Source organism: Lissotriton helveticus, chromosome 8, assembly GCF_964261635.1.
Source record: "Lissotriton helveticus chromosome 8, aLisHel1.1, whole genome shotgun sequence".
Lineage (NCBI taxonomy): Eukaryota > Metazoa > Chordata > Amphibia > Caudata > Salamandridae > Lissotriton > Lissotriton helveticus.
Window position 1 is genome coordinate 165925826 of NC_136069.1, and position 25599 is coordinate 165951424.

The following is a 25599-nucleotide window of genomic DNA, read 5'->3' on the forward strand; positions in this document are numbered from 1 at the left end:
GCCTATTATCAATCAATTTTAAATGCACATCATATGCATGATTTGACATTTAATTAAAATCAGTCTTTGAGAGCCATGTGAGAGTAGTGAGTGAAATGTGCTATCATTGAAAACATGAGAACTGTGTGCAACCTGAGGGTACTCTGCAACCATGTTGTGTTCGAGATCCCAACGTCATAATGATGAAAAAATTATTAACTCTTTGATTTCTCTTTCACATCAGTTTTATATTAGTTTCAATCGCAGCCAACATCACATTTTAGGTATGGGTAATGATACACAACTCTTGCTTCACAAGCGAACATGGCTTTGTGTGTTAGGGGAGCACAAGTATTCAATTGTTTTGCAGAACACTGAACGCAGGAAGACTAACAGACCTAGCCATTTGTTCTACTTTACTATCTCTCTGCTGTAGGTGGTGTACGGAAATCAGCCTGACAGTTTAAATGTGCTCAGAACCATCTTATGCATGTACTCCACTGCATGAACGTCATTCAGGGGTTACCAGGGATCGCAGCTGAAACCTCTGCTTGACTGTTGTGACCACTGGCACGGCCTTTGCGACCCCTGATCTCAGAGGTGGAAAAAGCAATGTCAGGAACGCAGTGGCAGCTGGCTCGTCCTCATGGACATCGGCTGGACTCTACTTGTTTTCTGTCAAATTTTTTATTACACTAATAGTGAACAGTATTACATTATCTACTAATAGTGTATTAACAAATGGAGTACAGTTAGCTGGAATCTGTCATTCCTGACAGCTGAGGTAAGTAAAAAGATACTTTTAAATATATGTTGTGTGTTTGCTTGCGGGTGAGAGTGTGTTTATGTGAGAGAGTGTGTGATTGTGTGTTTATGTGTAAGCATGTGCAAGTGAGTGAAAGTGAAGGTCAAAGGCCGAGTAATGTCACTTCTGCTACCCCTGCCATTTTGGTGGTTTGACGTCCATGCTGTATTGCCACTGTTAGGTGCATATTATGAGTAGGGAGCGCAGAATTCCTGTGTGGAATTCCATTTCGTACATACATATTGTGGACAATGTTCCCCCACCCAGATTTCCTGGATGTGAGAACACCAGATCTGATATTACCAACTGGAAATTCCACCCAGTAAAATCCCTTAGAGAAAGGGCTACAATGTAGTCCAAGACCCAGATCCCAGCCCCAGCCGAATCCTTGGCCAAAGCACACGAGAGCTCGTAATGCTCCCCCTAAAAAGCAACATATTACCTTTCCCTCCTTCTCTCTTCCCACCCCCACAACCCTACCCTGACCTCAAACATGAGCTCTTTCAGACATTTACAACCTACTCAAGACATGTGAAGATTCAAGCCGGATTGGGTAATCAACTGCTTTAAAATGTAGCATATCATACACACTTATAATGAATGGAAGTTATTATTTTAAGTGAAAATGCACTTCTTCATTTGAAGGCTCCCATTAGATAGTCATACGTGCAGTACTATGATGAATCTTTTTAATCAAATATATTTATAAATATTAATGGTATTACTCTGTGTATATACCTTCATGTGCCAATCCCCACACCAATTGTAATCGCTTATGAAAAGTGCACAGAGAGAAGAAGAATGAAGAAGCCACATTTCCTCCACTGCCCTTCATATGTTGGATTAAAGCTCACAATGTACATTGTTAATATGAAGATCAGGTTCTTCCCTTGAGCAATAAATAACAGAAGCAATTAAATATTGCATAGGACACTGCATGTTTCAAAAATCAGTTTGAGAATCTATCGTAGATTCATAAATCATGTTTTACCCCAGTCTTATTTAGGTAGATTGGATATTTTATGAGACTTGGAAGTTGTAATATGCACTTTGGACATTGGCAGTGTGTTGCATGACATTAAAGAGTCTGAGCAATGCCTGACTTTATATTGTGAACTTCCGAAGTATCTTCTCCATGTCCGCCATTTGACACAACTTTTCTGATATCCGACGCCACTGTGCACTACTCAAAACCAACTGGACAATGCATTGGCCAATCCTTCTCATAATCCTATTCTGGTACAGTGCATGTCACTCGCCATCTTGGAAGGGAAGTGGAAGTTCCCAGATCCACCTTCTCTTCTGTGATGGATCCTTGTTGGCTGTGTAGCAAACAACGTCTCTCGGAGTGTGAAGAGCGGCCATGTTTAAACATGTGTCAGATGTCTCACCTTCTGGGGATTGGTGGAATCATATCCAGGATAGAATGCTCCATTGTTAAGGCCGCGGACCTAAGTAAAAATATGAATAAAACTCTTGTCAATCAAAGCAAATGCAAGCCACCATATTTACCATTGCATAGACATTCACAAAATACTGCACATGGGGGAACGCCAGAGAATATTTAGGGCCAGATGTATGACCAGTTTTTGCATGCGCAAACGGGTTTGCGACTTGTTTGCGCACGCAAAAACCTACATGGCCATGTAAAAACACTATTTGAGATTCGCAAAAAATTGCAAGTCGCAAAATACTGTTTTGTGACTCGCTATTAGGAAGGGGCATACCCTTCCTAATAGCGACTCTCTAGCATTGTATCAATGTTTTTCAAGCACAATTGCGGTATCAAAACACTCGCAATTTACCGCCCCCTTCTAGAGGGTGGTAATGGAGTCGCAAATGGGAAGGGGCCCCCGGGGGATTCCTTCCCCTTTGTGACTGGCTCTAAAAATATTTTTTAAGGGCACGCAGTGGTCCCAAGGACCACTACCTGCCCTTAAAAAATTAAACGAAAACATTTAATTTTTCTTTTTTTTAAATGCATCCCGTTTTCCTTTAAGGAAAACGGGCTGAATTTTAAAACAAGCATTTGCAATGCCATAGGTCGCGCAGTTGTTAAAGTTTGAGCCATTGGCATTGTAAATGGCACTGCCTTTTATGTATGTTTTGGTTTTTAAAACGTAAATAAAAGGCATTGTCAATTACAATGCCAATAGGTTAAACTCTCGCAAATGCGAGACATTGCAAATAACAATGCTTTTTATTTATGTTTTCGTTTTTAAAACATGAATAAAAGGCATTGTCATTTACAATGCCAATAGCTTAAACTCGCGTAAATGCGAGACCTATTGCATTGCAAATGCTTGTTTGTTGATCTTTTTAATGTAATGTATGCTTGCAATAAAAATAAAAGATTTTAAAAAATCACACCAGTTTCCAGGGCCAGACAGATTGGCGTTGTCAATGCTTGATTTAAAATGTAATTGGTCTTTAAATCACCTTGAATTTTAAGAACATTGTTTGAAATGCAAAAAAGAGAAAAGAATATTTAACTAAATAATGGAAACATAATACATAACATGAAGATATCAAGCGCTAACAGAATCAACTGCCTGATCTCCTAAGGTGGAAAAAATGACAGCATGTATAATTTAATATTTTAAATTTGCTAGCTGTTTTCTTCGTCTTCTTAAATTGTTTTGTGGCTGTATAAGTAAAATATCTGCATCGGACAGTGCTTTTCAGTTTTCATTCCTTCCAAAATACACAGTATATAATTTAGAGTACAAAGAATATGGCAATTGACCTTCAAAAGCAGGTTTCTGAAGATAAAATGTACCGCGCTAGTGAAATGGCTATGTCTTATAACGAGATGAAAGAAGCATTGGCGGCCAAGCAACTAGATCTTGACTCTGGGACTTCTTGGATTGTGAATGGTTTTGGCCATGCTGTGCAGCATGGCAAAAAAAAGGAATACAAAATAGCCTATGATGCAACTGCAACGTTGTTTTGTAGGCATGTGCACCACAAACGCATGCTCCTATAGATTATGCCGGCACCTTTTGTCTTATTTAGCGCTCCAAATTGGATAGGTAAATATTAAAAAAAAAATAACGTGCAAAAGCTTGTTTAAGAATAGGTGAGGGAGGCAGCAAGGGGGGGGGGCTATAAAAAAAACTCTTGAAGGGTAGGCAGTGGTCCACAAAACCACTAAAGAAACAAACAAAAAGTAAACTTTTAATTTTAAACGCAGTCCTGTTTCTTTTAAGTAAATCAGACTGCAGTAAAACAAGTCTACTCTACTGCAAGTCAATAACAGACATGGTGTTCTGCTTTTCCGACCAGGCCACCATCCCTGTGATAGCCTCTAACTATAGAGCTCTGCAATTTGCAGCCTACCATATTAATATTCATGAGGTAGTTTAGGTTGAAAATTAAATTGAAATTTAGATTTCTAAGAACTGATCTATTAGTAAACTGGTGAAGTTGTAAAAATCTTTACTGGTCGCTAAAATACTGGTCACAATTTGCACCCAGTATTTTGTGACAGGATATTCGGAGGGGCAAAGATGTGGCTTAACAGCTAGAACGGCCGACTTTGAAGCTGGGGACCAGGCTCAAGGCTGGTGGGAGACTCAAGCATCCTGTGATTCTGGGCAAATCACTTAATCTCCCCGTCCCCGGCCTAGAAGTTAATGTGTCCGACTGTAACGCAACTGGTGCTCATGTAAAGCGCTCTGAAACCTTCGGTTCGCGCTATATAAAACTGTAAAAAAAAAAGTACATCCGGCTCGTAGGCACAAGAGCGCGTATTCACCTAGACACGCACTTCGTCCCTCTCTTGAGAAACTTCGTTGCGGACCTAGGAACAAGCAGACCTGTCTTCTAATCCCGGCAGCCTCGACTGAAACTTGTGGGGTCCTGGGCAGCACATCCCCTACCTGCGCAATGCTTCACTTATCTGCCAGAACAGCAGTGCATTGAGCCTGAAAACCAGTGTTTCCTGCTGTTCCTCTCCAATATCTTCTTACCTTAAGAGCAGCAAGTTAAATGCGACGCCGTCCCTTTAATCCATGCTCGAGGACGTGGGTCCCACGTGGAGCGCGAGGAGTGGAGCCGATAATGCTGGTCGGGGTGGCACTCTCCGGCTGCACACCCCGAAAGAGAGCCGGCAGTCCCTGCCCGAGGGCCTGTCTCCCGAGGCCGGGGACAAGAATGTGTGTGAGCAACAGGACAAAGCAGAGACTTCACCCCCGCAGCAGGCGCAGGGACCCGCACATCTGCTTTGTGAGTTGAAAGAGCTAAACCCATTATCTATGTTATTCCAGCGTCGGCCTCCCGTGAATGAAAGAAATCGAGCCGCTGCCCCTGCCTGAACAACGCGGCCAGGGAAAACAGTCCCACGCACACATAGCGACGTCATCTGCCCTCCCAGTGCAAGGAATACAACGCACTCCCAAACATACACACACACAAAAGCACACATGCTAACCAATCATCTCACTGTCAAAACACCCACTTGAGTCCAGGTCCAGGTCTGGGCACATTGCAAAAACACACACAAGCAAAAGTGCACACAAGGGCAAACTTACACCCGCCTCAAACTCCCGATGCACGCATACACCTATCCACAAACACACGCACGCCCCAACCTGCTCCTGACTACTCCAAAAACACTTTTGCATCCAATAGGTACGCTCACAAAAACATTACACCCCACCGCTTCATGCGCAATCCACTCACACAGTATTAAAAAAACACTCATTAACCACCACAGCATGCACTTAGACTCAATTAACAACTTTTTTTGAAGGCGCCCTGACAGGAGACTTCAGTGCTCTTGGTGTGCGCAGGTATCGCTTAGGAGCAATTGCTAGAAAGAGCGTGGGGATTTTCAGCTCTGCAGCGAAAATGCTATTGCGTCTGCCCGGTGATCCCTGTAGATAACAAGCTGGCTCCGCGGAGCCGACGGGGGGAAAGAGGAGGAGGCCACCTTTCTGCAGGGCTATTCACTATTGTGCCGTTCAACGCTAAAATAAGCGCACCGTACCTGAGTAATGTGGTTCTTGTTGTCAGCTAAGGCCGTCCCCACATATATGGCAAAACCAAAGGAAATGATGGACGGAGCGTTGACAATACAAGCACTCACCCCCAGTCAACTGATCTGGGTTTAATCCATCACCATTCTTTAGCCCACTCTGCCACCCCAGTTCAGACATGGCCATATGCAAATCAGTCTCACCCTGTTCGGGCTGGACTGTTCCCATGAGGCACAGGGTCAAGGCTGATTTGCATATGGCTATATCTGAACTGGGGTGGTGTGGAGTGCAAATAAACGATGGATTTAGGCCCAGATCTCTGTACTGGGGTGAATGTATGACATTGTTCTGCATTCTGTCCATCAACAGTTGTTTTGCATTTCCACGCTCATGCACATTTCCTGTCCCACTTAGCTAAGCTACCCGCTGACAATATGTCTCGCTTACGCGAGCAGCGCGTAGCGCTGCTTCGGTAGCAAGATCTAAAAAACTGCTTTATTGACAAGCAGTCCCAGACATGGAGGTCTGCTGAGCCCAGCAGGCCACCATCCCTGGGAGGGCCAGACATTCCCAAAGGGGTCGCCAATTGCGAGTGGCTCATTAATATTCATGAGCCTCACATTGTGCGACCCTTGACCCGGTCACTCCACTACCGCACGGCCCCCGTGTGCCCGGATTCTGCTGCCGCTGCCTGCTTGGCCCTCTTGCTGACACCTCTCTTTAGGGCCCCTGCTCTCCAGGCTTGCCCTCGCTCTCCAGGCTTGCCCAGGCTTGCCCTCGCTCTCCAGGCTTGCCCTCGCTCTCCCCCGCTCTGCTTTCCCGCTCTTTCTAACCCCCCCTCTGCTCCCCGCCGCTGCTCTCCTGCGGCCCGCCCCCTTCTCCTGTCTCCCCGCTCCCCATTCGCCGCCCCGCTCCCGTCTCCCAGCTGCTCCTCCCTCCCACTTCGCCATATATGGCGGGGACCGCGCGTACGCGCAGCGGGCGTGCCAGAACCCCTGGACCCCGCTAGAGCCAGCCAACCCAACTGAGCTACGACGACGCCACCCTCCACGCACTCAACGCCGGCCGACATCCAGCCTGCTACCAAGCCAACTCCGAAACGCACCCACGGAGCCTTCACCTGCCATGCCTGCTACTTCACCTGCACTCAGTCCTGCACCACGCCAGCCGAAACAGCCGCCAACAACAACCACCTCAAGTGCATCCTGCTCAACACCCGCTCCATCCACAGGCACGCCGTCGTAACTATGGGACATCCTGGACAAAACGGCACCAGACGTCACCTTCTTCACGGAAACCTGGATGAACGCCTCCTCAGCCACCGACATCGCCATTGCCATCCCGGATGGCTACAAGATCATCCGGAGGGACCGCGTCAACCAGACCGGTGGAGGCATCGCCATCGCCCACAGAAACACTATCCGCATCACGACCAACACCGACGACACCCTCGCCACCGCAGAACACCTGCACTTCCAGATTCACACCGACCCCAAGACCACCCTCAGAGGAACCCTCATCTACAGACCCCCGGGACAACGCTCACACTTCAGCGAGGCCATCGCAGACTTCATCAGCCCGCTCACCCTCGCCTCCCCCGACTACATCCTCCTAGGAGACCTCAACTTCCACCTGGAGAACGACCAGGACAACAACCCTACTAGACAACCTCGCCAACCTCGGATTCAAGCAACTGGTCAACACCCCCACCCATTACGCCAGCCACACGCTCGACCCCGTCTTCTCCTCCAGCAACCACATCTCCTTCAGCCACACCACCAAGCTCCACTGGACCGACCACAGCTGCGTACACTTCAACTTCAGGAAAACAACGACCCACCACCACCCTCAATAAACCCCCCAAAGATGCTGGAGCAAGATCACCACCGACAGACTCACCACCTCCTTGAGCCTAAACCCTCCCACCAACACCACGGACCCCAACAAAGGAGCCCGCAACCTCACACAGTGGATCACCGACTGCGCCGACACCCTTGCTCCACTGAAAAACCCTCCCAGCAACCTCAACATCAAGAAAGCCGCGTGGTTCACCAACGATCTCAAAGACTCCAAGAAATCCTGCCGTGACCTCGAGAAAGCCTGGCGCCACAACCAGTTAACGGATAACATGACAGCCCTCAAGAACTCCACCCGCAAACACCACCAGCTGATCCGCACCACCAAAAGGTCATCCTTCAGAGAACGACTGGACAACAACACCCACAACAGCAAGGAACTCTTCAACGTCGTAAAAGAGCTCTCCAACCCCAACTCCAGCAACAACGACATCACGCCTTCTCAAGACCTCTGCAACTCTCTGGCCACCTTTTTTCACCGTAAGATCGTCGACATACACGACAGCTTCGGCGCTCAGAACTCGTACCCCACCACCGAACCTACACCCCCACCACCACCCTGTGCGCCTGGACTCAGGCCAGCATGGAAGATACCACCCACACGATAAACACCATCCACTCGGGCTCCCCAGCCGATCCCTGCCCACACCACATCTTCAACAAAGCCGACTCCATCATCGCACCCAAACTTCGGGACATCATCAACAACTCCTTCATATCCGCCACCTTCCTGGAGAGCTGGAAGCACGCAGAGATCAGCGCCCTCCTGAAGAAACCCACCGCAGACCCCTCAGACCTCAAGAACTTCCGCCCCATCTCGCTCCTCCCCTTCCCTGCTAAAGTCATCGAGAAAACCGTCAACAAACAGCTGACAGCCTTCCTGGAGACGAACGGCTCCCTCGACCCATCGCACTCCGGATTCCGAGCGCCCTCATCGTGGCCACCGACGACATCCGGACCCTGCTGGACAACGGAGAAACCGCCGCCCTCATCCTGCTCGACCTTTCGGCTGCGTTCGACACGGTCTGCCACCGCACCCTGACAACTCGCCTGCGCCACGCCGGGATCCAAGGAAAGGCCCTGGAATGGATCACCTCCTTCCTCTCCGACAGAACCCAAAGAGTCCGTCTCCCGCCCTTCCTCGCAGAAGCCACCAAGATCATCTGTGGCGTACCTCAAGGCTCCTCGCTCAGCCCCACCCTCTTCAACGTCTACATGAGCCCCCTCGCAGCCATCGCACGCAAGCACAACCTCAACATCATCTCCTACGCCGACGATACCCAACTGATCCTCTCCCTCACCAACGACCCCACCTCCGCCACAGCCAGCTTTCAGGACGGAATGAAAGACATCGCAGACTGGATGAAGCTCAGCCGCCTGAAACTGAACTCAGACAAGACGGAAGTCCTCATCCTCGGCCCATCCATCTCCGCCTGGGACGACTCCTGGTGGCCTCCTGCTCTGGGCCCCCCACCCAAGCCCACGGACCACGCACGCAACCTAGGCTTCATCCTTGACTCCTCCCTCACGATGGCCAGGCAAGTTAACGCCGTTACCTCCTCCTGCTTCAACACACTCCACATGCTCCGTAAGATCTTCCGCTGGATCCCCACTGGAAACAGGAAAACGGTCACCCAGGCCCTCGTCACCAGCCGTCTGGACTACTGGAACGCCCTCTATGCTGGGACCACCGCCAAACTACAGAAAATACTCCAGCGCATCCAGAACGCCTCAGCACGACTCATCTTGGACATCCCCCGACACAGCCACATCTCCGCCCACCTGAGGGACCTGCACTGGCTCCCTGTCAGCAAGAGGATCACGTTCAGACTCCTCACCCACGCACACAAGGCTCTCCACGACTTGGGCCCCGAATACCTCAACAACCACCTCAGGTTCTACACGCCAACCCGCCAGCTCCGCTCCGCCAGCCTCGCCCTCGCCACCGTCCCATGGATCCGCAGAACCACCACCGGAGGAAGATCCTTCACATACCTGGCGGCCAAGACCTGGAACACCCTCCCCACCCACCTACGACTCACCCAGGACCATCTCTCCTTCAGGAAGCAACTCAAGACCTGGCTTTTCGAGCAGTAACAGCCCCCCCCAGCGCCTTGAGACCCTAGCGGGTGAGTTGTGCGCTTTACAAATACTCATGATTGATTGATTGACCCCATTGGGAATCACAATCAGTGTATTTGACACTGTTGTACATTCCAAATTGCGAGTCGCATGTGAGCGCAGATTGCAAGTCGCAATTTGGAATGGTCGTACATCTGGCCCTTCATACGTTAGTACTAACTGCTGTACAAAAACAGTTTTTCTAGCATTAAAATGTGTCTTGTGAACATGTTCAAGTATGCATTACAAAATTTCGGATGAAGTTGACATTTGTTTTAAGATACAGAACCTGTCATTAGAATTCATCTGTAAAAGGCTATGTATTATTTCTGCTATGTTTTTAGCAAAGACCATAAGGCATATATTGGTGATGTACCTATCTGATATTTACTTCTTTCCCCATTCTGGATCCACTAAAACAATAAATGCACAGCATGATTGTGCTCACCCCTATGGTGGCATCATACTCACCCCATACTACGCAAAACTACATGTTTGGCTATTCCCAACATGCCATCTTCCTTGTAGTAGTGTTCTAGGTCATCTGCAAGATGACGTTCCCAGTCGAAATATGCACTCCACATGCCAACACATGTGGCCATTGTCTACACGCCCCTTTCTTTTTGCACATTGAGTGCCTTTTGGAAGACACTGTTTGCCAGAGGAAACACGCACTGCACATGTACTAGTCAACATGTTAAGTCATTCTCAACATGCCACCTGCCTTTGGATAGTTTTTAATGCTACCTGCAAGATTAAGTTTCCCCAGATGAAACATGCACTGCACAGCACATGTGAGCCTGTTTGGCTGTTCTCAACATCCCATCTTCCTTATGGTACAATTCAATGTCCTCTGCAAAATGGTGTTATCCAGTGGTAATATACAATGCACACACACAAGTGAGTACGGCCATTCCCAACACGCCACCATCCACATGTTAGCCAATGCCATATGCAATATGGAGCTTCTCAGAAGTAGCGCACAGTACACATGCAAAACTCAACACGTTTAGCCATTTTCAAAAAGGCACTATCCTTACGGTAGCATTCAATGCCATCTGCAACATAACCTTCCCCAGAGGAAACACGCGCTACCCATGCACAAGTCAACACATTTGGCCATGTTTGATAATTACTTCATTCTTATGGCAGCAGTTAATACCTTCTGAATCATGGCGTTTCCAAGAAGCATGCACAGCAAATGCACAAGTCAACACATTTGGCCATTCCCAACATGCCACCTTTCCTATGGTAGCATTTAATGCCGTCTGCATCATGGCATTTCCCAGAGGAAACAAACACACTGCACATGCAAAAGACAACAAACATCCCAGGTCATTCTCAGCATGTCACCTCTCTTAATGCCATCTGCGAGATGGCGGTTCCCTGAGGAAGACACTCATGTCTCATGCACAAGTTAACGGGCCTCATTTATGAGGCTGTGCGTCACTTTTTCGCTGCCGTGTGTCACTTTTCATGACGCACCAGTGGCGTAAAAAATGAGCCTTGTTGCACCATATTTACAAAGTGACGCATCTAGGTAGATGCGATTCAGAAAAGGGGGTGGTTCAGAAAAGGGGGTCGTGATGAACAGAGTGTCTGAATTAAGCAGACCACTCTTACCCAGTCCAAAGATCAGGGCTTGATCCATCACCGTTATTTATCTCACTGCCCCATCCCAGCTCAGAACCTGGCTATATGCAAATTAGTCTGTTCCTGGCCCAGTGCATCATGGGAACAGGGCAGACCAAACTACCAAGCCAATTCTTCACCAGAAAGGAGACAAGCTACCGGGGACCGGTTTCTGGCATTTCAGCCTCTTCGGCCCGGCTTGCTTGAATCCTGATGGAGCAGTGAGAGAGGGACTCATGTCTGAGTATACCCTGCCACACCTATAGTGGCCAAAAACGATTCAGAAAAGGGGGTGGTGATGAACAGAGTGTCTGAATTAAGCAGACCACTCTTACCCAGTCCAAAGATCAGGGCTTGATCCATCACCGTTATTTATCTCACTGCCCCATCCCAGCTCAGAACCTGGCTATATGCAAATTAGTCTGTTCCTGGCCCAGTGCATCATGGGAACAGGGCAGACCAAACTACCAAGCCAATTCTTCACCAGAAAGGAGACAAGCTACCGGGGACCGGTTTCTGGCATTTCAGCCTCTTCGGCCCGGCTTGCTTGAATCCTGATGGAGCAGTGAGAGAGGGACTCATGTCTGAGTATACCCTGCCACACCTATAGTGGCCAAAAACGATTCAGAAAAGGGGGTGGTGATGAACAGAGTGTCTGAATTAAGCAGACCACTCTTACCCAGTCCAAAGATCAGGGCTTGATCCATCACCGTTATTTATCTCACTGCCCCATCCCAGCTCAGAACCTGGCTATATGCAAATTAGTCTGTTCCTGGCCCAGTGCATCATGGGAACAGGGCAGACCAAACTACCAAGCCAATTCTTCACCAGAAAGGAGACAAGCTACCGGGGACCGGTTTCTGGCATTTCAGCCTCTTCGGCCCGGCTTGCTTGAATCCTGATGGAGCAGTGAGAGAGGGACTCATGTCTGAGTATACCCTGCCACACCTATAGTGGCCAAAAACGATTCAGAAAAGGGGTCCATCACCACCCCTTGTTGTAAATAATTTTGTCCACCCTAAGCGTGGAAGGGTATACTCAGATGTGAGTCCCTTGCTCATTGCACCATCAGGATTCAAGCAAGCCGGACCGAAGACGCCTGAAATGGCAGAAACCGGTCCCCGGAAGCTTGTTTCCTTCCCAGTGTAAGAATTGGCTTTTGTAGTCTGGTCTGCCCTGTTCCCATGATGCACTGGGCCAGGGACAGACTAATTTGCATACAGCCAGGTTCTGAAACTGGGATGGTGCAATGAGCTAAAAAACGGTGTTGGATCTAGCCCTGATCTCTTGACTGGGTGAGAGTACTCTGCTTAATTCAGAGACTCTGTCCATCACCACCCCTTGTTGTAAATAATTTTGTCCACCCTAAGCGTGGAAGGGTATACTCAGATGTGAGTCCCTTGCTCATTGCACCATCAGGATTCAAGCAAGCCGGGCCGAAGACGCCTGAAATGGCAGAAACCGGTCCCCGGAAGCTTGTTTCCTTCCCAGTGTAAGAATTGGCTTTTGTAGTCTGGTCTGCCCTGTTCCCATGATGCACTGGGCCAGGGACAGACTAATTTGCATACAGCCAGGTTCTGAAACTGGGATGGTGCAATGAGCTAAAAAACGGTGTTGGATCTAGCCCTGATCTCTTGACTGGGTGAGAGTACTCTGCTTAATTCAGAGACTCTGTCCATCACCACCCCTTGTTGTAAATAATTTTGTCCACCCTAAGCGTGGAAGGGTATACTCAGATGTGAGTCCCTTGCTCATTGCACCATCAGGATTCAAGCAAGCCGGGCCGAAGACGCCTGAAATGGCAGAAACCGGTCCCCGGAAGCTTGTTTCCTTCCCAGTGTAAGAATTGGTTTTTGTAGTCTGGTCTGCCCTGTTCCCATGATGCACTGGGCCAGGGACAGACTAATTTGCATACAGCCAGGTTCTGAAACTGGGATGGTGCAATGAGCTAAAAAACGGTGTTGGATCTAGCCCTGATCTCTTGACTGGGTGAGAGTACTCTGCTTAATTCAGAGACTCTGTCCATCACCACCCCTTGTTGTAAATAATTTTGTCCACCCTAAGCGTGGAAGGGTATACTCAGATGTGAGTCCCTTGCTCATTGCACCATCAGGATTCAAGCAAGCCGGGCCGAAGACGCCTGAAATGGCAGAAACCGGTCCCCGGAAGCTTGTTTCCTTCCCAGTGTAAGAATTGGCTTTTGTAGTCTGGTCTGCCCTGTTCCCATGATGCACTGGGCCAGGGACAGACTAATTTGCATACAGCCAGGTTCTGAAACTGGGATGGTGCAATGAGCTAAAAAACGGTGTTGGATCTAGCCCTGATCTCTTGACTGGGTGAGAGTACTCTGCTTAATTCAGAGACTCTGTCCATCACCACCCCTTGTTGTAAATAATTTTGTCCACCCTAAGCGTGGAAGGGTATACTCAGATGTGAGTCCCTTGCTCATTGCACCATCAGGATTCAAGCAAGCCGGGCCGAAGACGCCTGAAATGGCAGAAACCGGTCCCCGGAAGCTTGTTTCCTTCCCAGTGTAAGAATTGGCTTTTGTAGTCTGGTCTGCCCTGTTCCCATGATGCACTGGGCCAGGGACAGACTAATTTGCATACAGCCAGGTTCTGAAACTGGGAGGGTGCAATGAGCTAAAAAACGGTGTTGGATCTAGCCCTGATCTCTTGACTGGGTGAGAGTACTCTGCTTAATTCAGAGACTCTGTCCATCACCACCCCTTGTTGTAAATAATTTTGTCCACCCTAAGCGTGGAAGGGTATACTCAGATGTGAGTCCCTTGCTCATTGCACCATCAGGATTCAAGCAAGCCGGGCCGAAGACGCCTGAAATGGCAGAAACCGGTCCCCGGAAGCTTGTTTCCTTCCCAGTGTAAGAATTGGCTTTTGTAGTCTGGTCTGCCCTGTTCCCATGATGCACTGGGCCAGGGACAGACTAATTTGCATACAGCCAGGTTCTGAAACTGGGATGGTGCAATGAGCTAAAAAACGGTGTTGGATCTAGCCCTGATCTCTTGACTGGGTGAGAGTACTCTGCTTAATTCAGAGACTCTGTCCATCACCACCCCTTGTTGTAAATAATTTTGTCCACCCTAAGCGTGGAAGGGTATACTCAGATGTGAGTCCCTTGCTCATTGCACCATCAGGATTCAAGCAAGCCGGGCCGAAGACGCCTGAAATGGCAGAAACCGGTCCCCGGAAGCTTGTTTCCTTCCCAGTGTAAGAATTGGCTTTTGTAGTCTGGTCTGCCCTGTTCCCATGATGCACTGGGCCAGGGACAGACTAATTTGCATACAGACAGGTTCTGAAACTGGGATGGTGCAATGAGCTAAAAAACGGTGTTGGATCTAGCCCTGATCTCTTGACTGGGTGAGAGTACTCTGCTTAATTCAGAGACTCTGTCCATCACCACCCCTTGTTGTAAATAATTTTGTCCACCCTAAGCGTGGAAGGGTATACTCAGATGTGAGTCCCTTGCTCATTGCACCATCAGGATTCAAGCAAGCCGGGCCGAAGACGCCTGAAATGGCAGAAACCGGTCCCCGGAAGCTTGTTTCCTTCCCAGTGTAAGGATTGGCTTTTGTAGTCTGGTCTGCCCTGTTCCCATGATGCACTGGGCCAGGGACAGACTAATTTGCATACAGCCAGGTTCTGAAACTGGGATGGTGCAATGAGCTAAAAAACGGTGTTGGATCTAGCCCTGATCTCTTGACTGGGTGAGAGTACTCTGCTTAATTCAGAGACTCTGTCCATCACCACCCCTTGTTGTAAATAATTTTGTCCACCCTAAGCGTGGAAGGGTATACTCAGATGTGAGTCCCTTGCTCATTGCACCATCAGGATTCAAGCAAGCCGGGCCGAAGACGCCTGAAATGGCAGAAACCGGTCCCCGGAAGCTTGTTTCCTTCCCAGTGTAAGAATTGGCTTTTGTAGTCTGGTCTGCCCTGTTCCCATGATGCACTGGGCCAGGGACAGACTAATTTGCATACAGCCAGGTTCTGAAACTGGGATGGTGCAATGAGCTAAAAAACGGTGTTGGATCTAGCCCTGATCTCTTGACTGGGTGAGAGTACTCTGCTTAATTCAGAGACTCTGTCCATCACCACCCCTTGTTGTAAATAATTTTGTCCACCCTAAGCGTGGAAGGGTATACTCAGATGTGAGTCCCTTGCTCATTGCACCATCAGGATTCAAGCAAGCCGGGCCGAAGACGCCTGAAATGGCAGAAACCGGTCCCCGGAAGCTTGTTTCCTTCCCAGTGTAAGAATTGGCTTTTGTAGTCTGGTCTGCCCTGTTCCCATGATGCACTGGGCCAGGGACAGACTAATTTGCATACAGCCAGGTTCTGAAACTGGGATGGTGCAATGAGCTAAAAAACGGTGTTGGATCTAGCCCTGATCTCTTGACTGGGTGAGAGTACTCTGCTTAATTCAGAGACTCTGTCCATCACCACCCCTTGTTGTAAATAATTTTGTCCACCCTAAGCGTGGAAGGGTATACTCAGATGTGAGTCCCTTGCTCATTGCACCATCAGGATTCAAGCAAGCCGGGCCGAAGACGCCTGAAATGGCAGAAACCGGTCCCCGGAAGCTTGTTTCCTTCCCAGTGTAAGAATTGGCTTTTGTAGTCTGGTCTGCCCTGTTCCCATGATGCACTGGGCCAGGGACAGACTAATTTGCATACAGCCAGGTTCTGAAACTGGGATGGTGCAATGAGCTAAAAAACGGTGTTGGATCTAGCCCTGATCTCTTGACTGGGTGAGAGTACTCTGCTTAATTCAGAGACTCTGTCCATCACCACCCCTTGTTGTAAATAATTTTGTCCACCCTAAGCGTGGAAGGGTATACTCAGATGTGAGTCCCTTGCTCATTGCACCATCAGGATTCAAGCAAGCCGGGCCGAAGACGCCTGAAATGGCAGAAACCGGTCCCCGGAAGCTTGTTTCCTTCCCAGTGTAAGAATTGGCTTTTGTAGTCTGGTCTGCCCTGTTCCCATGATGCACTGGGCCAGGGACAGACTAATTTGCATACAGCCAGGTTCTGAAACTGGGATGGTGCAATGAGCTAAAAAACGGTGTTGGATCTAGCCCTGATCTCTTGACTGGGTGAGAGTACTCTGCTTAATTCAGAGACTCTGTCCATCACCACCCCTTGTTGTAAATAATTTTGTCCACCCTAAGCGTGGAAGGGTATACTCAGATGTGAGTCCCTTGCTCATTGCACCATCAGGATTCAAGCAAGCCGGGCCGAAGACGCCTGAAATGGCAGAAACCGGTCCCCGGAAGCTTGTTTCCTTCCCAGTGTAAGAATTGGCTTTTGTAGTCTGGTCTGCCCTGTTCCCATGATGCACTGGGCCAGGGACAGACTAATTTGCATACAGCCAGGTTCTGAAACTGGGATGGTGCAATGAGCTAAAAAACGGTGTTGGATCTAGCCCTGATCTCTTGACTGGGTGAGAGTACTCTGCTTAATTCAGAGACTCTGTCCATCACCACCCCTTGTTGTAAATAATTTTGTCCACCCTAAGCGTGGAAGGGTATACTCAGATGTGAGTCCCTTGCTCATTGCACCATCAGGATTCAAGCAAGCCGGGCCGAAGACGCCTGAAATGGCAGAAACCTGTCCCCGGAAGCTTGTTTCCTTCCCAGTGTAAGAATTGGCTTTTGTAGTCTGGTCTGCCCTGTTCCCATGATGCACTGGGCCAGGGACAGACTAATTTGCATACAGCCAGGTTCTGAAACTGGGATGGTGCAATGAGCTAAAAAACGGTGTTGGATCTAGCCCTGATCTCTTGACTGGGTGAGAGTACTCTGCTTAATTCAGAGACTCTGTCCATCACCACCCCTTGTTGTAAATAATTTTATCCACCCTAAGCGTGGAAGGGTATACTCAGATGTGAGTCCCTTGCTCATTGCACCATCAGGATTCAAGCAAGCCGGGCCGAAGACGCCTGAAATGGCAGAAACCGGTCCCCGGAAGCTTGTTTCCTTCCCAGTGTAAGAATTGGCTTTTGTAGTCTGGTCTGCCCTGTTCCCATGATGCACTGGGCCAGGGACAGACTAATTTGCATACAGCCAGGTTCTGAAACTGGGATGGTGCAATGAGCTAAAAAACGGTGTTGGATCTAGCCCTGATCTCTTGACTGGGTGAGAGTACTCTGCTTAATTCAGAGACTCTGTCCATCACCACCCCTTGTTGTAAATAATTTTGTCCACCCTAAGCGTGGAAGGGTATACTCAGATGTGAGTCCCTTGCTCATTGCACCATCAGGATTCAAGCAAGCCGGGCCGAAGACGCCTGAAATGGCAGAAACCGGTCCCCGGAAGCTTGTTTCCTTCCCAGTGTGAGAATTGGCTTTAGTAGTCTGATCTGCCCTGTTCCCATGATGCACTGGGCCAGGGACAGACTAATTTGCATACAGCCAGGTTCTGAAACTGGGATGGTGCAATGAGCTAAAAAACGGTGTTGGATCTAGCCCTGATCTCTTGACTGGGTGAGAGTACTCTGCTTAATTCAGAGACTCTGTCCATCACCACCCCTTGTTGTAAATAATTTTGTCCACCCTAAGCGTGGAAGGGTATACTCAGATGTGAGTCCCTTGCTCATTGCACCATCAGGATTCAAGCAAGCCGGGCCGAAGACGCCTGAAATGGCAGAAACCGGTCCCCGGAAGCTTGTTTCCTTCCCAGTGTAAGAATTGGCTTTTGTAGTCTGGTCTGCCCTGTTCCCATGATGCACTGGGCCAGGGACAGACTAATTTGCATACAGCCAGGTTCTGAAACTGGGATGGTGCAATGAGCTAAAAAACGGTGTTGGATCTAGCCCTGATCTCTTGACTGGGTGAGAGTACTCTGCTTAATTCAGAGACTCTGTCCATCACCACCCCTTGTTGTAAATAATTTTGTCCACCCTAAGCGTGGAAGGGTATACTCAGATGTGAGTCCCTTGCTCATTGCACCATCAGGATTCTAGCAAGCCGGGCCGAAGACGCCTGAAATGGCAGAAACCGGTCCCCGGAAGCTTGTTTCCTTCCCAGTGTAAGAATTGGCTTTTGTAGTCTGGTCTGCCCTGTTCCCATGATGCACTGGGCCAGGGACAGACTAATTTGCATACAGCCAGGTTCTGAAACTGGGATGGTGCAATGAGCTAAAAAACGGTGTTGGATCTAGCCCTGATCTCTTGACTGGGTGAGAGTACTCTGCTTAATTCAGAGACTCTGTCCATCACCACCCCTTGTTGTAAATAATTTTGTCCACCCTAAGCGTGGAAGGGTATACTCAGATGTGAGTCCCTGCTCATTGCACCATCAGGATTCAAGTAAGCCGGGCCGAAGACGCCTGAAATGGCAGAAACCGGTCCCCGGAAGCTTGTTTCCTTCCCAGTGTAAGAATTGGCTTTTGTAGTCTGGTCTGCCCTGTTCCCATGATGCACTGGGCCAGGGACAGACTAATTTGCATACAGCCAGGTTCTGAAACTGGGATGGTGCAATGAGCTAAAAAACGGTGTTGGATCTAGCCCTGATCTCTTGACTGGGTGAGAGTACTCTGCTTAATTCAGAGACTCTGTCCATCACCACCCCTTGTTGTAAATAATTTTGTCCACCCTAAGCGTGGAAGGGTATACTCAGATGTGAGTCCCTTGCTCATTGCACCATCAGGATTCAAGCAAGCCGGGCCGAAGACGCCTGAAATGGCAGAAACCGGTCCCCGGAAGCTTGTTTCCTTCCCAGTGTAAGAATTGGCTTTTGTAGTCTGGTCTGCCCTGTTCCCATGATGCACTGGGCCAGGGACAGACTAATTTGCATACAGCCAGGTTCTGAAACTGGGTTGGTGCAATGAGCTAAAAAACGGTGTTGGATCTAGCCCTGATCTCTTGACTGGGTGAGAGTACTCTGCTTAATTCAGAGACTCTGTCCATCACCACCCCTTGTTGTAAATAATTTTGTCCACCCTAAGCGTGGAAGGGTATACTCAGATGTGAGTCCCTTGCTCATTGCACCATCAGGTTTCAAGCAAGCCGGGCCGAAGACGCCTGAAATGGCAGAAACAGGTCCCCGGAAGCTTGTTTCTTTCCCAGTGTAAGAATTGGCTTTTGTAGTCTGGTCTGCCCTGTTCCCATGATGCACTGGGCCAGGGACAGACTAATTTGCATACAGCCAGGTTCTGAAACTGGGATGGTGCAATGAGCTAAAAAACGGTGTTGGATCTAGCCCTGATCTCTTGACTGGGTGAGAGTACTCTGCTTAATTCAGAGACTCTGTCCATCACCACCCCTTGTTGTAAATAATTTTGTCCACCCTAAGCGTGGAAGGGTATACTCAGATGTGAGTCCCTTGCTCATTGCACCATCAGGATTCAAGCAAGCCGGGCCGAAGACGCCTGAAATGGCAGAAACCGGTCCCCGGAAGCTTGTTTCCTTCCCAGTGTAAGAATTGGCTTTTGTAGTCTGGTCTGCCCTGTTCCCATGATGCACTGGGCCAGGGACAGACTAATTTGCATACAGCCAGGTTCTGAAACTGGGATGGTGCAATGAGCTAAAAAACGGTGTTGGATCTAGCCCTGATCTCTTGACTGGGTGAGAGTACTCTGCTTAATTCAGAGACTCTGTCCATCACCACCCCTTGTTGTAAATAATTTTGTCCACCCTAAGCGTGGAAGGGTATACTCAGATGTGAGTCCCTTGCTCATTGCACCATCAGGATTCAAGCAAGCCGGGCCGAAGACGCCTGAAATGGCAGAAACCGGTCCCCGGAAGCTTGTTTCCTTCCCAGTGTAAGAATTGGCTTTTGTAGTCTGGTCTGCCCTGTTCCCATGATGCACTGGGCCAGGGACAGACTAATTTGCATACAGCCAGGTTCTGAAACTGGGATGGTGCAATGAGCTAAAAAACGGTGTTGGATCTAGCCCTGATCTCTTGACTGGGTGAGAGTACTCTGCTTAATTCAGAGACTCTGTCCATCACCACCCCTTGTTGTAAATAATTTTGTCCACCCTAAGCGTGGAAGGGTATACTCAGATGTGAGTCCCTTGCTCATTGCACCATCAGGATTCAAGCAAGCCGGGCCGAAGACGCCTGAAATGGCAGAAACCGGTCCCCGGAAGCTTGTTTCCTTCCCAGTGTAAGAATTGGCTTTTGTAGTCTGGTCTGCCCTGTTCCCATGATGCACTGGGCCAGGGACAGACTAATTTGCATACAGCCAGGTTCTGAAACTGGGATGGTGCAATGAGCTAAAAAACGGTGTTGGATCTAGCCCTGATCTCTTGACTGGGTGAGAGTACTCTGCTTAATTCAGAGACTCTGTCCATCACCACCCCTTGTTGTAAATAATTTTGTCCACCCTAAGCGTGGAAGGGTATACTCAGATGTGAGTCCCTTGCTCATTGCACCATCAGGATTCTAGCAAGCCGGGCCGAAGACGCCTGAAATGGCAGAAACCGGTCCCCGGAAGCTTGTTTCCTTCCCAGTGTAAGAATTGGCTTTTGTAGTCTGGTCTGCCCTGTTCCCATGATGCACTGGGCCAGGGACAGACTAATTTGCATACAGCCAGGTTCTGAAACTGGGATGGTGCAATGAGCTAAAAAACGGTGTTGGATCTAGCCCTGATCTCTTGACTGGGTGAGAGTACTCTGCTTAATTCAGAGACTCTGTCCATCACCACCCCTTGTTGTAAATAATTTTGTCCACCCTAAGCGTGGAAGGGTATACTCAGATGTGAGTCCCTGCTCATTGCACCATCAGGATTCAAGTAAGCCGGGCCGAAGACGCCTGAAATGGCAGAAACCGGTCCCCGGAAGCTTGTTTCCTTCCCAGTGTAAGAATTGGCTTTTGTAGTCTGGTCTGCCCTGTTCCCATGATGCACTGGGCCAGGGACAGACTAATTTGCATACAGCCAGGTTCTGAAACTGGGATGGTGCAATGAGCTAAAAAACGGTGTTGGATCTAGCCCTGATCTCTTGACTGGGTGAGAGTACTCTGCTTAATTCAGAGACTCTGTCCATCACCACCCCTTGTTGTAAATAATTTTGTCCACCCTAAGCGTGGAAGGGTATACTCAGATGTGAGTCCCTTGCTCATTGCACCATCAGGATTCAAGCAAGCCGGGCCGAAGACGCCTGAAATGGCAGAAACCGGTCCCCGGAAGCTTGTTTCCTTCCCAGTGTAAGAATTGGCTTTTGTAGTCTGGTCTGCCCTGTTCCCATGATGCACTGGGCCAGGGACAGACTAATTTGCATACAGCCAGGTTCTGAAACTGGGATGGTGCAATGAGCTAAAAAACAGTGTTGGATCTAGCCCTGATCTCTTGACTGGGTGAGAGTACTCTGCTTAATTCAGAGACTCTGTCCATCACCACCCCTTGTTGTAAATAATTTTGTCCACCCTAAGCGTGGAAGGGTATACTCAGATGTGAGTCCCTTGCTCATTGCACCATCAGGATTCAAGCAAGCCGGGCCGAAGACGCCTGAAATGGCAGAAACCGGTCCCCGGAAGCTTGTTTCCTTCCCAGTGTAAGAATTGGCTTTTGTAGTCTGGTCTGCCCTGTTCCCATGATGCACTGGGCCAGGGACAGACTAATTTGCATACAGCCAGGTTCTGAAACTGGGTTGGTGCAATGAGCTAAAAAACGGTGTTGGATCTAGCCCTGATCTCTTGACTGGGTGAGAGTACTCTGCTTAATTCAGAGACTCTGTCCATCACCACCCCTTGTTGTAAATAATTTTGTCCACCCTAAGCGTGGAAGGGTATACTCAGATGTGAGTCCCTTGCTCATTGCACCATCAGGTTTCAAGCAAGCCGGGCCGAAGACGCCTGAAATGGCAGAAACAGGTCCCCGGAAGCTTGTTTCCTTCCCAGTGTAAGAATTGGCTTTTGTAGTCTGGTCTGCCCTGTTCCCATGATGCACTGGGCCAGGGACAGACTAATTTGCATACAGCCAGGTTCTGAAACTGGGATGGTGCAATGAGCTAAAAAACGGTGTTGGATCTAGCCCTGATCTCTTGACTGGGTGAGAGTACTCTGCTTAATTCAGAGACTCTGTCCATCACCACCCCTTGTTGTAAATAATTTTGTCCACCCTAAGCGTGGAAGGGTATACTCAGATGTGAGTCCCTTGCTCATTGCACCATCAGGATTCAAGCAAGCCGGGCCGAAGACGCCTGAAATGGCAGAAACCGGTCCCCGGAAGCTTGTTTCCTTCCCAGTGTAAGAATTGGCTTTTGTAGTCTGGTCTGCCCTGTTCCCATGATGCACTGGGCCAGGGACAGACTAATTTGCATACAGCCAGGTTCTGAAACTGGGATGGTGCAATGAGCTAAAAAACGGTGTTGGATCTAGCCCTGATCTCTTGACTGGGTGAGAGTACTCTGCTTAATTCAGAGACTCTGTCCATCACCACCCCTTGTTGTAAATAATTTTGTCCACCCTAAGCGTGGAAGGGTATACTCAGATGTGAGTCCCTTGCTCATTGCACCATCAGGATTCAAGCAAGCCGGGCCGAAGACGCCTGAAATGGCAGAAACCGGTCCCCGGAAGCTTGTTTCCTTCCCAGTGTAAGAATTGGCTTTTGTAGTCTGGTCTGCCCTGTTCCCATGATGCACTGGGCCAGGGACAGACTAATTTGCATACAGCCAGGTTCTGAAACTGGGATGGTGCAATGAGCTAAAAAACGGTGTTGGATCTAGCCCTGATCTCTTGACTGGGTGAGAGTACTCTGCTTAATTCAGAGACTCTGTCCATCACCACCCCTTGTTGTAAATAATTTTGTCCACCCTAAGCGTGGAAGGGTATACTCAGATGTGAGTCCCTTGCTCATTGCACCATCAGGATTCAAGCAAGCCGGGCCGAAGACGCCTGAAATGGCAGAAACCGGTCCCCGGAAGCTTTTTTCCTTCCCAGTGTAAGAATTGGCTTTTGTAGTCTGGTCTGCCCTGTTCCCATGATGCACTGGGCCAGGGACAGACTAATTTGCATACAGCCAGGTTCTGAAACTGGGATGGTGCAATGAGCTAAAAAACGGTGTTGGATCTAGCCCTGATCTCTTGACTGGGTGAGAGTACTCTGCTTAATTCAGAGACTCTGTCCATCACCACCCCTTGTTGTAAATAATTTTGTCCACCCTAAGCGTGGAAGGGTATACTCAGATGTGAGTCCCTTGCTCATTGCACCATCAGGATTCAAGCAAGCCGGGCCGAAGACGCCTGAAATGGCAGAAACCGGTCCCCGGAAGCTTGTTTCCTTCCCAGTGTAAGAATTGGCTTTTGTAGTCTGGTCTGCCCTGTTCCCATGATGCACTGGGCCAGGGACAGACTAATTTGCATACAGCCAGGTTCTGAAACTGGGATGGTGCAATGAGCTAAAAAACGGTGTTGGATCTAGCCCTGATCTCTTGACTGGGTGAGAGTACTCTGCTTAATTCAGAGACTCTGTCCATCACCACCCCTTGTTGTAAATAATTTTGTCCACCCTAAGCGTGGAAGGGTATACTCAGATGTGAGTCCCTTGCTCATTGCACCATCAGGATTCAAGCAAGCCGGGCCGAAGACGCCTGAAATGGCAGAAACCGGTCCCCGGAAGCTTGTTTCCTTCCCAGTGTAAGAATTGGCTTTTGTAGTCTGGTCTGCCCTGTTCCCATGATGCACTGGGCCAGGGACAGACTAATTTGCATACAGCCAGGTTCTGAAACTGGGATGGTGCAATGAGCTAAAAAACGGTGTTGGATCTAGCCCTGATCTCTTGACTGGGTGAGAGTACTCTGCTTAATTCAGAGACTCTGTCCATCACCACCCCTTGTTGTAAATAATTTTGTCCACCCTAAGCGTGGAAGGGTATACTCAGATGTGAGTCCCTTGCTCATTGCACCATCAGGATTCAAGCAAGCCGGGCCGAAGACGCCTGAAATGGCAGAAACCGGTCCCCGGAAGCTTGTTTCCTTCCCAGTGTAAGAATTGGCTTTTGTAGTCTGGTCTGCCCTGTTCCCATGATGCACTGGGCCAGGGACAGACTAATTTGCATACAGCCAGGTTCTGAAACTGGGATGGTGCAATGAGCTAAAAAACGGTGTTGGATCTAGCCCTGATCTCTTGACTGGGTGAGAGTACTCTGCTTAATTCAGAGACTCTGTCCATCACCACCCCTTGTTGTAAATAATTTTGTCCACCCTAAGCGTGGAAGGGTATACTCAGATGTGAGTCCCTTGCTCATTGCACCATTAGGATTCAAGCAAGCCGGGCCGAAGACGCCTGAAATGGCAGAAACCGGTCCCCGGAAGCTTGTTTCCTTCCCAGTGTAAGAATTGGCTTTTGTAGTCTGGTCTGCCCTGTTCCCATGATGCACTGGGCCAGGGACAGACTAATTTGCATACAGCCAGGTTCTGAAACTGGGATGGTGCAATGAGCTAAAAAACGGTGTTGGATCTAGCCCTGATCTCTTGACTGGGTGAGAGTACTCTGCTTAATTCAGAGACTCTGTCCATCACCACCCCTTGTTGTAAATAATCTAGGTAGATGCGTCACTTTGTAAACTCCTGCGCCACATTATACCTGCGCCAGGTATAATGTATGCAAGGGGGGCGTTTTGACGCAAGAAAGGGTCATGGAAGTGACACAGTGAAATCTATAAGATTTCACTGCGCCACATCTAGGATACAAATGCGTCAATTTCTTATGCCTGCCTCACAGCAGGCGTAAGACTGACGCAGGCCCTTTCACATGGGGCTTGCCCCATGTGAAAGGACACATTGCTGGAGTTGCGTATCTTTTGTGACACACTCCAGCAATGCGTCACTTTTGCGCCATACAGATACATCAGAAATACTGACGTATCTGTAACTCCTTGCACCATGATGCGTCATACTGTAAATATGATGCATCATTGGTGTCGCAAGGAGGGCGCAGTGAAAAGTGACGCATCGCAGTTTTCACGCAGCGATGCGTCACTTTTCATAAATGAGGCCCAGCATGTTTATCCATTCTTAACATGCCATATTCCTTGTGGTAGGATGCAGGGCCACCTGCAAGATGTTGTTTCCCAGAGGGAACATGCACTGCACATGTAAAGGGCTTGACCATTCTCAACTGTTGTGTTCGGTATGGAAAGTAACTGAGCACTGCGCATATCAACATGTTTGTGTGTTGGCAAGATGCTGTCTCCTTGCATTGGCATCTATATGCCCTCTATAACACCGGGAGTACCAAAAAAGCAATAAAACATGAACTGTGCATGACA

General features: G+C 48.9%; 1 protein-coding gene across 2 annotated transcripts in view; it reads right to left on the reverse strand.

The window, feature by feature from the left end:
• Positions 1 to 206: 206 nt before the first annotated feature.
• Positions 207 to 25599, reverse strand: part of IGSF5 (immunoglobulin superfamily member 5) — a 931320-nt gene continuing 905927 nt past the window's right edge. For both annotated transcript variants that reach the window (XM_078656819.1, XM_078656820.1), the window contains one exon: positions 207 to 2235. In XM_078656819.1, coding sequence (XP_078512945.1) covers positions 2152 to 2235 — 84 coding nt within the window. In that variant the 3' untranslated portion in view covers positions 207 to 2151. The remainder of the gene's footprint in view (positions 2236 to 25599) is intronic.